At 40.0% G+C, this 16,274-nt stretch overlaps 2 protein-coding genes across 9 annotated transcripts in view; one reads left to right on the forward strand and one right to left on the reverse strand.

Annotated features, from left to right (window-relative positions):
- MTOR (mechanistic target of rapamycin kinase) overlaps window positions 1–16,274 on the forward strand; it is a 66,176-nt gene that overhangs the window by 12,899 nt on the left and 37,003 nt on the right. For 6 of the 7 annotated variants that reach the window (XR_015704269.1, XR_015704270.1, XR_015704271.1 and 3 more), the window contains exons 20-29: window positions 757–798; window positions 1,923–2,009; window positions 2,606–2,773; window positions 3,039–3,151; window positions 3,562–3,724; window positions 3,985–4,077; window positions 4,789–4,935; window positions 5,741–5,883; window positions 7,040–7,202; window positions 7,353–7,498. Coding sequence is in view for 3 of the 7 variants with exons in the window: in XM_087755222.1 (XP_087611348.1) it covers window positions 757–798; window positions 1,923–2,009; window positions 2,606–2,773; window positions 3,039–3,151; window positions 3,562–3,724; window positions 3,985–4,077; window positions 4,789–4,935; window positions 5,741–5,883; window positions 7,040–7,202; window positions 7,353–7,498 (1,265 nt within the window). In the remaining 4 variants the exon portion in view is untranslated. The remainder of the gene's footprint in view (window positions 1–756; window positions 799–1,922; window positions 2,010–2,605; window positions 2,774–3,038; window positions 3,152–3,561; window positions 3,725–3,984; window positions 4,078–4,788; window positions 4,936–5,740; window positions 5,884–7,039; window positions 7,203–7,352; window positions 7,499–16,274) is intronic. The other variant, XM_087755223.1, reaches the window with a different exon arrangement.
- Window positions 9,709–14,356, reverse strand: ANGPTL7 (angiopoietin like 7). 2 transcript variants are annotated; one of them, XM_009460944.1, is made up of 5 exons: window positions 13,978–14,356; window positions 12,512–12,612; window positions 11,979–12,173; window positions 10,919–11,117; window positions 9,709–9,878 (listed from the first exon to the last, which is right to left on the reverse strand). In XM_009460944.1, exons 1-5 carry the CDS (start codon window positions 14,354–14,356, stop codon window positions 9,709–9,711), a joined length of 1,044 nt encoding a protein of 347 aa, XP_009459219.1. The 2 variants fall into 2 exon arrangements, with proteins under 2 accessions (XP_009459219.1, XP_087611352.1); XM_087755226.1 differs by having other exon boundaries at window positions 12,512–12,615.

The raw sequence follows: 16,274 nt of genomic DNA on the forward strand, positions 1-16,274 counted from the left end.
TGCTGCCAAGCATGCTGCAGAAATGAGGTTCAGCTTTGCTTTTTCTCTCCTGTGAGCATTTGGTAGAATATCCAGTGGAAACAATTTTTCTGCTTCTTATTGAAACAGCTGCTTCTGAGCATAATCCTTAGAAGGCCAATATTTGATTCTTTTTTTTATCAAGCTGGTCTTATTTAGGAAAACAGCCTGTGCAGCTTCCAGAGCTTTCAGTGATCTCTGTATTAATGTACTGTTGCAAACAGTATTATTAAATGACAGAGGTAGATTCTTTAAATTTCTGGTGCAACCATGTACTTGGCTCATCTGTGAGAAGGAAAATTCAATTTGCTACAGTCTGCTAACATTCAGGGCAGTGTGGGTGGTGATTCCACAGCAGTGCTTTCTCTTCCTTCCCACTTAAGTTACAGTTTTAGAAGGAAATGAGAATTGTGTGAAGATAATAATGGGCTTAAGGTTCACCTAACCAGAGATGGCTGCCGTTTGCCAAGCCTTTTCCTCAGGCAGCTGAAAATAATCTCTGGGGTGGGAAGGGCAGTTTGTACTAGTTATTGGTACTGTGTTTTATAGGTGGGATGGGTGCTCCCTTAGCAGAATCCCAACCCTGCTATAGAACCGCTGTTTTCTCCCAGACTGAACCACTACTCAGATTGGAAGGAAAACATCTCACACGCCTGGGTTGGCCGAACTCCTAGACCTGACTGATCTAACTTGCTTGAAAGCTATGCAGTTGTGCACACTCTGTTTAAAAATTTTCAGGTAAAAGAAGATGGTGAAAGTGTACTGGGGAGAAGAGCTGAGGTGGGTATGCGTGACACTAAAGCCTAAAGGAGGCAGGTCCTTGTCCTATATGTAAGCATCCTCTCACAACACCAAAAAAAGGCACAGTAGAGGAGCTCAGGTTTCATTTTTGGTAAATGTAGGTGTACTGCTTTCACTAAAGTAGCTGATGTTATTTCTTACTTAGTTTTCATAAAAATCTGTTCTCTCTTTTTCTGAGCTCCACTTTGTATTTTGTCACTATAGCCTTCAAATACTGCATGAAGAAATGAAATTTAATATACGATATCTTAAATTTTCCTATTTTTCTAGAGGAAAAAAGACCATATTCATTTATTTTGTGGACAAAGTGATTTAACCCACATTATTTCATACAAATCTCAAAAGTAAATTCATTGTCATGAGGGAGTGCATAAGATTGTGTTGGGGCAAAAGGAATTGCAAAACTGTCATAGTATATCTGAACAAAATTGTCTCCATCAAAATTTTTCTATGGTACAATCAACCATCTTTGGAAAAAAAAAAAGGTATTTCCGGCAAGGACCAAACTCTCTTCCCCAGTAACTTTTCACCAATGTATCTTGGTGGGGATGGGAAAGAGTACAGAAAGAGTATCTTAAAATGTGTGCCAGTTTGGTTTACAGGCAGGGGGAAAAGATTAGGGGCTAAATTTTTGGAAGCATCCTTCAAACCTAAATTACAAAGCTTTGTAGTTGAGATGTTTGTGCTGGCAAGTCTGTTCTGAGACTTTATAAATTTGCTGATACATTATAAACCCTTATTTGTATGCTTGGCTGTCTAAGGCTTTGAGCTGATAAAATTTTTGATGCAAGTTGGGGGTGGGGAAACAACCAAAACCCCCCAAACTACACCTCCCCCCCCCCCCCCCCCCAAAAAAAAACCAAACCAACCCACCAAAAAAAACCCCACCCAACAAAAAACAAACCAAACCAAAAAAACAACAAACCAAAAAGAAAACCACTGAGCTGAAGCTGCCAAGAATTTAGCCCCAGATTTTGAGCATATAGGAGCTATGCATGCTATTTGTTTGGTAAATGAGCTTGCAATTGGCCTGTGAAACATTTACCCAGCGTTGCTTTGATGTTTGAATAAGCTACATTGATCTACACCTTTCTTCCTTCCAGTTCCTGTTCCAGCAGCTAGGGATGTTGGTGTCCTTTGTGAGAAGTCACATTCGTCCCTATATGGATGAAATTGTCACCCTGATGAGAGTGAGTACAATTTTTAAGCCCGTATTTTGCTGTCAGAAAAGGTGGATGTTGTTTCTGTCATTATCAAATATATCAAGTACTTCATAAATTCCTATGAAGTGTAGAATTCCATCCTTTTGAAATAATAATTGTATTTTGAAATAACGTGTATTTGAAACAATAATATACATTATTACTGGTAACTGCAATAAAAGCAGCTCCTAGCTTCTAGTGTCTGAGTTCCTTTGAGTGTTTAGATTTTGTGCACTTATTACTTTTGGAAACATAGTTTTAGCAATAAGTGTTTGGAGTTCATAAATAGGTGGCATTTCACTTCATTTTCACTTACGGTTTGCAAACACTTAGAAGGATTAGGAAAAATCAGTTGCCTAGAGGTTGTTTTTAACAGTTATAAATATACTAAAGGCACAGAGTGTTTTAAAAATGGACCAAAACTGCCAATTTATGTTAGTCTATAAGGGAAGTATAGTCCTTCCCTGCAATCTTGAATTTATCTAGAGAATGTCTCCTACAATTTGCGTTTCTTGTAATTGGTACAGCTCAATTGAAGAACTGTTTAATTTTTTCCCTTTTTTTTGTTTCTTCTTCTTCTGTAGGACTTCTGGGTCATGAACAACTCCATACAGAGCACAATTATCCTACTTATCGAGCAAATTGTCGTAGCTCTAGGAGGCGAATTCAAACTTTATCTGCCTCAGCTCATTCCTCACATGTTACGGGTCTTCATGCATGACAATAGTCAGAGTCGCATTGTCTCTGTCAAGGTGAGTGGGAAGCTGCAGCAGCTGGGTTGATTTGGGTATTGCCAAGGCGGGTGTGTGCCCAATGCACCATGCTCCAGCAGGGCTTCTTGCTTGTGTGTTGCAAGCAAATGGGATAGGTGCAGTTCAGCAGTGGCTTGGTGTGAAATGATGCAGACAGTACTTTGTTTAAAGTGCAGGGCTGAAGCAACTTTTCACTGGATACCGACTTACCTAAAATGCATCTCTTTCATGACTTTGAGTCACACTGGGTCGTTTTTCCCTCCAGCTACTGAATGCGATCCAGCTCTTTGGAGCTAACCTGGATGACTACCTTCATTTGTTACTACCTCCCATTGTAAAGCTATTTGATGCCCCAGATGTCCCAGTGGTGGCTCGCAAGTAAGTGTTGGTGGCTTTGCAGTCTCCTTTTTTTGCCTGTGATGTCCAAGTTCTGCAATGGCTGCCCTAGCCATGTGTAGAATGAAATATCACTTAGTTCCTTCCACAGGTTTTCTCTGTGTTAAGTCATTATGGAAGGTTATTTTTGATTGGATGTCACAGCACTGTTACTAGCTTTTCTTGGGTATAGACTATTACTTTCTGGTTCTCGCCTGCCAGTATTTTAGTCCCTGCAACTTGCAAGCTGTCCTGCAAGTACTAGCTGCATTAACAGGGTTCTGGTGACCTGTTTTTCCTGTTACTATTGAGGCCTAGGAGGACTGAGCATGAATTGCTTATGTATTTTTACATCTCGTTTCTCCTGTCTTATACAAGAGATAAGTCCTCCCTTCTTTCTGCTCTGACTTTAGAGCTGCTCTGGAAACAGTGGACCGCTTGACAGAGTCCCTGGATTTCACTGATTATGCTTCACGGATTATTCATCCTATTGTGCGAACACTAGATCAGAGCCCTGAGCTACGAACAACTGCGATGGACACCCTCTCCTCTCTGGTGTTCCAGCTGGGAAAGAAGGTAGTATTCTTCTTAGGCTTGAAAGCTCATAGAAGGAGGGACTGTCCCAAAGATTAAGGCTTTAAAGTTGAATATTTGTAATGCGCTTATTCTGGATTTTAAAGAAAACAGATTATCTTCTCTTAGTTGTTTCTGGAATCAGGAGTTACTGAAATAAAACTTGCAGAATTGGTTTCTTATAAGATCAGTGAAATGAAAATGAAATTTTACTGCTCTTGGTGAGACTGAGTAACTAGCTTTTGATGCATTCCCCTGTACAGTACCAGATTTTTATCCCGATGGTGAACAAAGTTCTGGTGCGACACAGGATTAACCATCAACGCTATGATGTTCTTATCTGCAGAATTGTAAAGGTGAGTTGGCAAGTATATAGTTGTTTGCATAAAGGCACTTTGGGGATGTTTTCATGTTGAAACAGATGTAGATGGAAACTTCACTTTGAGTTAGTCATAAAATGAAGAATGGTTGTTGCTGTATTTGTGTGTTAAGTACAGCTTTTCAAGGAGACCTTGAGATTGCACTGGGAAAACTTATTGTCAATTGGTATCAATTATTTCCTATAGAAAAATCACTGCAAGTTCTAGGTAAGAACTTAGACTTGTAGCCAGTGTCATTACTTTTTTCTCACTATTTTTTAAATGTGGATTTACCCTATTTTTTCCACAGTTTCAGGACTTAAGGAGACCTTGTTGTTTCAGTATTTTCTGTAGTATGTCCTACATTTCAGAAACTCCATAACTGCTTTGCGATTTGATTAGTGTGGAACAAGCAGCATGCTGCTGTTCTTGGCTTACTAGTGAGTCAAATAGGAAAGAGTGTTTGTTTTAAGGTATATTATTTTGGCTTTTAATACTAGCAGCTAAGATTTCTTAAGTTAAATAGAAAAGGTATATCATTCGAGTTCTCTGGTTTATAAGGTGTAATTGTTATAATAAACATGGTTGTTTGCTTTACAAATTTTGCTGTGAGACTGGATAGTGCTTTGACTTTATCATCCATTTGGCTTGTAAAAAATTGCTTTTGTCTATGTGGCTGTGATCTTCATTGTAAGCCGTTTATTGTAGGGCTATACTCTTGCTGATGAAGAAGAGGATCCCCTGATTTATCAGCACCGAATGTTGAGAAGCAACCAGGGAGAAACTTTGGCCAGTGGTCCTGTGGAAACAGGTCCCATGAAGAAATTGCATGTTAGCACCATCAACCTGCAGAAGGTAAGACTGGAGCGCTGCACAGCATGAGTTTGCTACTGAAGGAAGGAGCTATTGTGTCACATCTAAGGAGTTTGTCCAGTGCATTTACATCTCTTTTCTTGTGCCAGTTCTGTACAAAACTGAGGTCAAAGTTGTGTCTGAGACTCTATTTAAAATTAGAAGGTGCTAAGCAACTTTAAAGATAGGAGCAGCTGAATTGTCAGGCTATTAATGGCCATGAAGTAATCTTGACACTGTCTTGTTATGTGAAGTATGAACAAAACTTCCTAGATCACAAGGAGTCATCTGTAGCTTCTAGAGACATCTGTTTCAGAGCCTCTGCCTTTTTTTTTATCAGCCACTTCTCTTATATCTTAGTGCTATATTCTCTTGAAACCAGTATAGAACTTAATAGCTTATCACTAGCTAATTTGAACAGTTAATGCATGTACCACTCAGTTCAGTAGTGGGATGGATTGGTTTGAAAATGCTGGACTTAAAAATGTAATTCTAAATGTATTAAGTATTTTTTAAGCTGATGTTCCAACAGTGGCTTCGGCTCTTGATGTATTTTTGTAGGGAAAGAATTATTCATGTTAAATACTTGGCATGTCATGACAGGAATACATTTAGGGAAGATTTCTTAGAAATTTGACTGAAGTACTGCAAATTATATGGTAAAGGTAACGGATTTCAGGGAATTGAAAAGGGAATCTCAGCAATGTGATTTGGAGCTGTAAAGAAGTAATGCTGCCTGCTGATGGATTTCCTCTGCTTTTGGATAGTGCTTCATTTGGTAGTTGAATTGTCTTGCTTTGTACTGCAGGCCTGGGGAGCAGCAAGAAGAGTTTCCAAAGATGACTGGTTGGAATGGTTAAGAAGACTGAGTTTGGAGCTACTGAAAGATTCCTCCTCACCATCCTTGCGCTCATGCTGGGCCCTGGCTCAGGCATATAATCCCATGGCTCGGTAGAGTAACTCTGTTTTTTTCAGATCACTTGAAATTGCAGATGCAAGCCAGATATTATAAGGAAAAAGAAAGTTACTTAAAAGCTCTTAGTTTCCATAAATAGAGAGAGTTCCTGCTTTGGGACAAATCAAATAGCTGGCAACTTGATTTCATTTCCACCCTTCCCAGTTGGCTGCTCTGTGATATGCACAAAATCTCTCAGTGGAATTCTGCATATTAGTCTAGAAATAACATAAGGCACATAAAAGTGAAGCTGGAAAAACTGCAGTGTATGAAATAGTTTTGAGGATCTACTGTGGGAGAATAAAAATGCCTCTGAGTGGAATAAGTCGCAGTGCTTTATTTCTTTTGCAACCAGTATGTCTGGAGAAACTTTGAGTTTCTGTAAGCAGTTGCCTGTTTATCTCTTCTTGATGATATGCACCTGCACATCTCAGTGTGTATGAATCTGACTACTGCTGTTAGAAAAGTGTTCATTCCTGGTTTAATTTTGTCTTAGTGTGAGTTTTATAATTTTTGAAATAGAAGGGCAAACAGCATGATGAGAAGTCAGCAATTCCTAGGTAGGCAGAGGTAATGCTAACGTCCTCCCTGTATAGTCCATGCATCTCAAACCCATCCCACAGTATTTCTGCACAGTGCTAGCAGTGACAAGGGCTGTCACTGTATCTGTTTTTCATCACCTTTCTTCCTTCTCAAGCTTTGCCACTAATGCAAACTCCAGTCCTCTAGTGAGCACAGAAAACACAAGTGTTGTGGCATGTGTGTCCAGAGAAATGTACAACTATCTTTTTCACTGCGTTCACTTGTGATCTAAGACAGGCTAGGCCTGGTTCTTCATAGCAGAAGAGAAGAGCATTCTTGCTGCTGTGAAGAGTTTGGTCTAGCCTAAAATACTTGCTAGCATATGATAGTACAATATTTCTACTCTTGTAGTATCTTATCCTATTATATATTTTTAAAATGCAGGTTTCACTAAGTATTTGGTACAGAAGTTAGCTTTGTAAAAGCTAATCACTGTTTATTGCAGGTAGACATATTAATGCATTTTGTAGCTCTCTTTTTCTGAGTATGAAGGCAAGTCCACTGTCAAATAGACTTTTTCTCATGAATAATGAATCCCTACCTCTCACTCTCTTTTGCTTCCCTCCTCAGAGATCTCTTCAATGCTGCTTTTGTTTCATGCTGGTCTGAACTGAATGAAGACCAGCAGGATGAGCTGATCCGAAGCATTGAATTGGCCCTGACCTCTCAGGACATTGCAGAAGTCACTCAGACACTGCTGAACTTGGCAGAATTCATGGAACACAGTGACAAGGTAGAGATGCTGTTAGGCAACTCTTTGCTAATGCTGGCTAGCTGGCTGAAGTCTAGTCTATGGAAAGGGTGTGAAGAGTTCGTGCATGCTTTTTTTTTTTTTTTTTTTTTTTATACTCATCCTACTTTTGATGTATGTGCTTCTACCCAGGGTCCACTGCCTTTGAGAGATGATAATGGCATTGTCCTCCTGGGGGAAAGAGCTGCAAAATGTCGAGCATATGCCAAGGCCCTTCACTACAAGGAGCTGGAATTTCAAAAGGGTCCCACCCCGGCCATTCTAGAGTCTCTCATCAGGTAGGACCACAACTGGTGGGATTTCTGCTCTTGCATCAGTACCCAATTTAGGATACCATTAGGACGAATCTAGACAATTCTTAGGATTTCAATCTCTGCCACAAGACTTTGTTGTAGGCTTTCTAACTGTCTTGCAGATGTACACTCCTAGCTGCTGAGTTCTGCCCTTCTGTTACGTGATTAAAATTATGATAGAAGCCATGGGAAGTTATGCAGGAAAAAGTGGAGTCTTCTGATTTCCACCTCTCACCCTTCAAGTTCAATATGGGATATTGTGGCCTTGCTGTAAGTTAGATGAGAGAGATTTCTACACCTACATATAAATAAGCTGGAAAAGCTGAAGTTCTTAATTAAAATTTCTCATCAAATTCTGTTCATCTAGCTTAGATAGGTCTCATTCTTCGTATATCAAATAGAAAATATTATAACAAGAGTGTATTGTTTCCTGAGCTTTGTCAACAAGAAAGATGTTAGCCTGAAATACCTGCACAGGATTTGGTACTAAACTATGTGTTTTAAAATGTGAATTTCTGTTTCATATCACAGTTAACTCTACCATTTGAGATGGACAAATTGATTTTGGTTGAGCAAAAACTTAGCTTTGTCTGTATGCAGTGAATTTTTCAGCCCTCCTGCTTCCTTGGAGTTGCTCTTTCCTGGTTTTTTTTTTTTTTTCTTCTCTTTTATTCTTTCATCCTTTGTCCTTTCTTGTTTTTCTGAGGAAAACATAGAATTCAGTGTATTCCCTTTCCTGGCCTCAGTCACTTGTGCAGCTGTTTCTTTGTGTATCAAAAAGCAAGTTAGGGAGCAAAGACTTGAAGTAAAGCAGGATTAAAAATGAAAGACAATTTATTAGAAATGAAAAAGTTTAGAAACCTTTAAAAACCACAGTTAAAATAGTTCCAACTATAGTTCCACACAGTTGAAATTTACAGTATGAATAGTCAAACATATATAAGGTAATTCCCGAGACACCTTTCACACAAGACTGAACGCTTTAAATTAGATTCAAATTTCTTTAAGGTGAATAAAAATACATATATTAACTATCTTTTCCAACATATTCAAACAACGGTATGACTGCAGGAGGAGTCTCTTCCTTTTTTAACTGTTATTTTTAACGCTGCATTATGTAAGGGAGAAACATACTGATTTTTGACACATCTCTAGGTAACTTGTAATTGGGGTGTTTTTCAGAACAGATTTTAATATTCCTCAGCGCGGTATGGTAGCAAACATTCCCTTACGTTTGAATAACTTTTGGCACTTATGGATTCTCTGGTGTGTATTAGTGTTTTCCTCATGGATACAGTGGTTTTAAGTGTTGGAGTGGAGCTTTTTGGCTCGGTAGCTGGGTCTGAATGTTTTTGCTAACCTGTTGTTCTCTCTTAGTCTTACTGACATATAGCACACTTATCTTCTAACCTGAACATAATTTGATGGCAGCCCAGAAAGTTGCTTTCTAGTTTACCAGCCTTTAGGTGATTTGTGGATAGGAATAAGCATCACGGAGCGTATGGGACAAATACTTTCTCCAGGCTTACTGTCTGCTGGGTGCAGCCCTCTATGGGGACTTATTTGAGGCAGCAGCAGGAGATGGCAGTAAAACTTCAGGAGAGAACCTGGGCAATAGTAATTAATCCAGAATTTTTGAGCTTCATTTTTTTCTCTTTAGGAACATAAGCCACTTACTATATGCTAAAGAAAGGTGCATCAGGGACACTTCTGACTGATTCCTCTGGTTTGAAGTGAGTGTGTCATTTTTGTGATTTGAGTCCCTGTTGGAAGGAGTTAGTCAGCAATGCTTACTCTAGGCACTGAAGGAAAGGCAACAAGGAGGCCTTCTTTTTCAGTCCCTGCCTAGCTAGTTAATACTAAGGCAACCCACTAGTCACAATGCTAGTGAAAACACACCAGTAGGTTTTCTGAAGGTGCTGTAAGTGCATTCTGTTCTAACCTGTTCCAATACACTATTTTTTCCCTTTGGAAAGAGCCTTAAGAGGAAGAAATAAGTTTGAGCCCTGATAACACTAGTGGCTGCGGCTGGTGCTTAGTGTGCCTCAGTGTCTGTGTGTATACATAGCCAGTATGTAGCTGTTGCACATATTAGATGAAATGAACAATTATTTGGCTGATTTTTGAGCTGTCCGTTGCCCACCTTCTTCTGTGCAGTGGCATCATGTAGCTGTACAATCAAATATTGGTTCCCTCTATGGTTTGAAATCCTCTGGCCGAATCTTCATCTCAACTCTCTTCAATGAATAGGTTGATCCGTGCCACCCGTACCAGGTGATGCCATCCATGTTCTTGGTGTGTTCTCCTTTGCGGTAGTAAACCCCATTCAGATTGGAATCTGTGCAGCAGTTGTACCAATATCCACCTTTTCAGAAAACAAATTAATAGATTCCTGGTGAGCCATTTACTTAAAACAGATATGTTTTGTATTAAAAATAAGAATTATTGCTCTTTCCTGAGGAGAGTGACCACAATGCATCACTTAATCCCTGGAGCCTATGGCCCTAATAGTTGGGATTGCAGGTAAATTCAAAACTTTATTTAGACGCTAAATACATAAAGGCTTTACAGTTACATAATCAAATTAGCCCAGTAGCTTTTCATTTAGTTGTTTATTCCTGTTAGAATATTTCCTTGACATGTTTCTGTCACTGACTCTGAGAGTTAGCATAGGAAATGAATTTGGGTTCTTAGCTTGGGCATCTTAAGGCATTTAAAAGGTTTCTGGCCTCTGCAAGTAAGCTGCGCTATTTTATTGAGACTGATATCAACAATTTTATTTGCATGTCACGTGAAGGCACAATGGGGAAATTAGAAATAAAGTGCAAGATGCAGTGAAGACAACTATCTTTGTGACCGACAAAGATTAAAGATAATAAATTGAATGAAGAGGGTAACCTCATTAGAGGCTCTTAATAGAGTAGGAATAAAGATTAGAATTCAGGTTGAACCTTGAGGTGTATGTAGGATAATAATATAGGAGAATAATTACAAGCCCCTAACACTAGAACTTGAGACCTCATAAAAATGTAAGAAAAAATAAAAACCTTATAGATATACAGGAATAACTTCCTGCATCACTGAATTGCATCGACATCTGAGACAGTCTGGCAGATTGGCAGATATGCATAATGGGCCGGATAACAGTATGTAGGTGAGAGCATACACTAAATCATTTGAAGAGTACTGATGTCTATAACATACAGTCTGGCTCTGTGTAAATCAGCTTTTAACTGCCAGATTTCCTACATAACCGATATGTGTGTATTCCAGAATTGGTCACCTCTCCCTTGATTTGCCATCCAGATGCTATTTACTAGTTACTTGGAAAGAGGGAGTCTTGGGCTCTCTACCAATTACTCAGGCAGCTCTCTCAGGACAGGAAGGTGTTTATGCGTGTTTTACCTTTACGGAACCGGGCACAGTCGTCCACGCACTTGTCATTGTCCTTGTCCTTCGTGCTGAAGGCTGTGTTGTTGTGGTACCTTAGAGAATCACGCCCTGTGTTGCCAGTGTAGTTCCCCACAAAAAGACGGTAGCTATTTATTTCATTGCTCAGGGTGAATTGCTTATATTGTGCATAGCGTATGTTACCTTCCCAGTCCTGCATAGAACAATGAAGATGAAATAGGTCCTATTAGAATAGTTATGAAGGACTCCACCATCTGTGGTTATATACAGTGCGTGTTACGTATCTCAGTCCTCAATTTTTCACGAGTTTTTTTTCTGTCTCAGACTGCAGAAACTTCTCTGTTAAGGCAAAGAAACTTTCCAGAGCAAAGCATCATATTTCCAAGTCTTATCTGCAGTGGTATTAAACAATATGTGTGGAAACCTGGTGCGCAGCAACCTGGCGATGCGTTCAGCATCCTTGTCTCATAGTGTACTGCCTGAAGTATTTTTTTTTTTCTCTCTGAAAGAGTGACTTTTAGAAATAAAGCCTTTCAGCTCACTTTTTCCATTATATGTATCCTATCCCTCAAAGCTATTGTACCAGCTATAAACTAGTCTAAGTAAAACCCAAGCCTTTAGTAGACTGTAGAAATTGTTTTGTGGTAATACAGTGCAAACTCTTTTGTACACAGGCTGGAAGGAAGTGCTGCAAAAGGAGAAGACTAAGAGTCTTTAAAACTTTGAGACATCTCTGTGAATCTTTAAATCTGTGGTGGTCAGGAGTTTGATCTCTGTCTGCAGTGGGTTCTTCAGGATTCTCTAGAGCCCCACATGTTCCCTTAGGCACAATCTGTATGCAGACAGAAGGTTGTCCTACTGACTTTGCACGGCAGAGAACGTAGTTCTGTCTTGTCCTTGAACGTATCACTAGGTCTATTCTACCTCCTTCTCCTGTAATTAAAGCATGCAAATTCTTTGGCCCTTCTGCAGAGATAGGAGATGGTATCTGCTACTAGAGAATCACTTTGTACAAAAAACCTTTTGCTGCTGAAATTAAGAGCTTATTAATTACCTCCAGCTCCACTCGCAGAACAGTGGGGCGTCTTGAGAGTCGGTAGATATTTTCATTTCCCAGCCAAAAATCTCCCCGAATATTGCCAAATCCTTCCTTGTATTGTTTCCAGTCCCTATTGAAAGATGTTAAACCAACTTTACGCCTTTGGATGATAGTCCAGCCACCTCCATCTGTCTCCATGTCACAGAACACCTAGAACAGGAAGAAAAAGGCGGTGTTTACTTGTCAGCAGACTTAGGAAAGTTCAATTCTTTTAATACAAGACAAGACATTGTTCCAGATTTCACAACTTGAAGAAATTCCTATTTTGTTTAAAAGTCATAGAAAAAAATCTATTAAATGAACCCTTTTTCTGTTTTCCCTCTTAAATGTACACTCTTTCCTTCCTTGAAGTTTGCCTACATAAAGATACTGATTCAAAGTGCAGGGTATCATAATTCAGTATGTGCTCTATTCATCTCTGTGTTAAAGTATTTCTTGATTATATTTGAAGAGACATGTAATGTACATTGTGTTCTTGACATCCTTACCTCCAGCTCTGGACTCCCCAAAAATTCATCAGGAGGTAGCTTGTAAACACCAGAGATTCGGTAGTTCCTCTGGTAAAGTGATGAGCAATCATAGACAGCATCTACTTGAATCAGAACCAGAAAGTAAGAATCAGAACAGCAAGGAGAACTCCCCTCTAAGTGAGGTTTCTATAAAGCTTAGTTTGTAATACAAGGAGTAATTAAGTGAAGAGGACTTCCCACAAGTCTAATGTTTCCATGAAATGGTTTAGTTTTGATCAATCCACGCATTGGAAAAAGAGGTTGTAGCACCAGGACTTTGTATTTGCTCTCAGCAAGGTGGTAAACTGCACAGCTACTCTTCTGAGGAAGCTAAACTAGATGAAGCAAGGCTTTATCCATTCTGACAGTTTTCAATTTAGTACAGACTAAATGTCTCTTACCTGGTGAGGTGAGATGTGTTTGTTTTAAATACCTTCTGGGCCAGTTTCTTCTGTGTGTTACTGTGTTTTTTCCAAACCTTTACTACAGCTCCAAAGAGATTTGTTATGGTAAGACTTTTGTTTTAAGACCCACTGTAAACAGTTGTGTGTCAAAACTAGCCAAGCAGAACTTTTTGCAAGAAGAATTTGGTAAATGGATTTAGAAGTTTTTCCCTTGCATTTCAAAACAAACAAACAAATCCAAACAAAGTCTTTTTGCAAACCCAGTCATCCCAGACAACAGCAGTCTCTTAAGGAAGTTTTAAGCTTGTTGCAGTGAATTTTATGTTAAGAGAAAAGTCAACAAAAAAGACACTTTCTTCTAGAAGTGGCTTTACTGGTAGCTGACCTACAAAATGCACCTGCATTCCACGTTTAGTACAGGCCTGTGCAATCACTGTGTGCAGTGAAATTTTCCCTCGGGGAAGAGAGAATTTTGAACAATTTAACTGTGTTCTGGCTAGGCTTATATCACAGTTTGCATCTTGAGAATTAGCATTCAAATAATGGATCACTCTTTTACTCTGGTTCAGAGATAGTCATAAAGATACAATTACAAATCTCCAGTAATGCTTGGAGAGCATTTGTAATTGTTTTACCAACTTCTAGGCCCCTGTCAGCACTGTGAACTCGGAGGATATTACTGCCAGAGCCATTCCCTGACGAAACCAGCTCCCTTTCTTTTTGGATTGGTACTATAGTGCTCAGAAAATGAAATATTAAGCTGAGTTCCTCACTGTACAAATACAGTATCTGTTCAGTTTTTCCACTCCCTGATAGCAGACATACAGATATTAAAGTGCAGCCGGATCTTTGGACTTTTGACAGATAAATTCAAACTAGTTTTCTCAGGATCACCTGCCTACAGAAGTACTTTTAAGCAGAAGTATTCAGTATGCATACTCGCTAATCACCTTAATGGGACATGCTAGCATTAAGAACTAGTCATTAGTTCATTTTGTACATTAAGAGGTGTATCTGGGAGCTTGGTGACTCCCTTCTTACCAGCTGAAGTTTGTGTGACCGTCTGAGCTGCCTGGAGTTGCATGATATCTATCTGGTTGTTCATCTCAGAGTATTTGCTCTCAGCATCAATAAGGCGGGACTCCATCTGCTTGGTGCTCCCTTCCAGTTCCATCACCTGCATGACCACATTCACCCAGTCACCTTCCTGCTTCTTGCTCAGCTCCTGCAGCATTCTGCTCAGGTTGGCTACTTGCAACTTGAGCTCCTTAATCTCATCGCAGCAGCCTGTCATCTTGGACTGTGCATTCCCATTGATTGTTCTCCTTTTAGGAGGCTTCTGCAGCAGTGCTGGATAGATTGCCACAGACACAGTGACAATGCAGAGCCATGCCAGCTGAGCAGTGGATCTTGCTGGCATTTTTGCTTACAGCAACAGAAAACTTCCAGCTGACTGCGGGTAGTCTGAATGCAGCTGGGGTAGGTATGAAACTTTCTGCAAGTGCTACAGCAGACTGGTACCTAGCTTTCTTCCAATGAAGTGAGTCTCTGAAGGTGGAGCCTGAAGAAGTAGCTTTTTTTTTTTTTTTTTTTTTTCTCCAGACCCCTCCTGTTAGAGTCTATGCAATGTGGAAGTCTGTCTCAAAGCATCTTATATAATATTTCGCTGTTTACCTCCACCCTCTGCAACTATGAAGAGCTTTCTGGCCCCTCCCAGTTCATCTGTTCGTATCAGGTGTTTACAGGGTGAAACTGGAACAGATTTCAGCCAAGAAAGGTTGGGGAGAGCAGGAGAGACTTCACTCAGTTCTGTCTTGAAGGGGTGTGGGAGAGGGCTAGGAAATGAGGAGAGTTGCCAGCGATTATTGCCTATTGGATTGTAGCCCTCTTGGTGACTAGTTCTGGCACTTCAGTAACGTAAGAGCATTAGAGGTCCAGAATGCGAAAAGGCTGTCCAAACAGGATGAGTTTATAAAAGTTCAAGGAAGGTAACTCCCTAGCAGGTAGGCAGCCCTAGCTGCAACAAGTCCTGCTAATACATTCCCCAGAAGGTGTAGGGGGTAACTCTGCAGTGTTTCTTAATTTACATAATATTTTAGCAAATTCATCAGTTCAGCATCTAATCCTCCTCTCTCTGGACTCCGGTGTCTCTGCACTATTCGTTTTGTAGAATTCAGTGCTGTTCTTTTTAGAGATGGGATATCTGAGGAGGGGATGGAAAGAAGTCTGCAAAACATGTAAGTCAAAACCCATGCCTCTGTCTACTCATAGAGGACAAGTGAAAGTACATTAAGTAATGCTGCAAGACAGTCTAATTAAAATTGACAAGAGATGGGTTTTTCACAGATGAGATCGGTCTAACTCCAGCATTATGGAGCCCAGTTTATTAACTGGATTTTAAGAGAGGAAAATCTATGGGTGATTAAAATGTCCACAGTTACATAAAGTGTAGGTTTAAGAGTACATCTTAAATCTTTAGACTTTCAGAGTATAGGTCAAGTATCAGCTGGCTGAGATAGTGCCTTCCAGTCTCCTCTTTTATATCTTTTAACAGTTCAAAAGTTGATGATAGCTGTTTGATCCCAAAGTAGAACCGTCTCAGCAATGGTGCAGCCTTTTGCAAAAGGTTTGCAACGTTTGTTCTAGATCCTTACGGATAAGTTGTTTCTCCACAGGCCAGCTGCTCTGTAATTGCCCGACATGTGGGTTCTTGCATCTTCCTGCAAAGTTTCCAGTTGTGATAACTAATAGACGTCTATCTCCAAACTGGCAGCATGTCTTGAATTTTGTTGTGGGTGACTGGCTGTGTGCTGTACTTCAGGCAGAAACCACTGTAGTCTGTAATATCAGCTGGCGAGGCTACTGTGTGGTATTGGTGACCTGAGATACTGCCAGAGATATGCAAGTACAATTTGATTAAAGTACTGAGGATACCTCCACAGCAGACCATAGTCTTCAGTCACGTTTTCGTCATGGACATTCCAGAAACCTTCCATAGCAAAATTGCTTTTCATACTTCAGACCAGAAAGTGCCACTGCACACAGATGAAAGCCTGACCTTTTAGTTCTGCCTCTAATCCTGTCTGAGCCCTCTTCCAGCTGGAGCTTCTGTCATTCCCAGGGATAAATTCTTCTCGGACTTCCTGTGATGAGAAATGTTTTTTTGTCGAAGTTGGAAGAAAGAATAGGACAGGCCAGACTCTGGATTCTCTGCCCCAAAAAGCCCCCCTGCTAACACCCCACCCTGTTACATAGGACTTTGATCCATTCTGCTGCTGCTCTCACTCACTGTAACTCTTCTGTCTTGTACAGTCTGAATTTCACACACCCCCACATCA

Source organism: Nipponia nippon, unplaced genomic scaffold (assembly GCF_047370975.1).
Source record: "Nipponia nippon isolate SJK-2023a ecotype South Korea unplaced genomic scaffold, ASM4737097v1 scaffold_19, whole genome shotgun sequence".
Lineage (NCBI taxonomy): Eukaryota > Metazoa > Chordata > Aves > Pelecaniformes > Threskiornithidae > Nipponia > Nipponia nippon.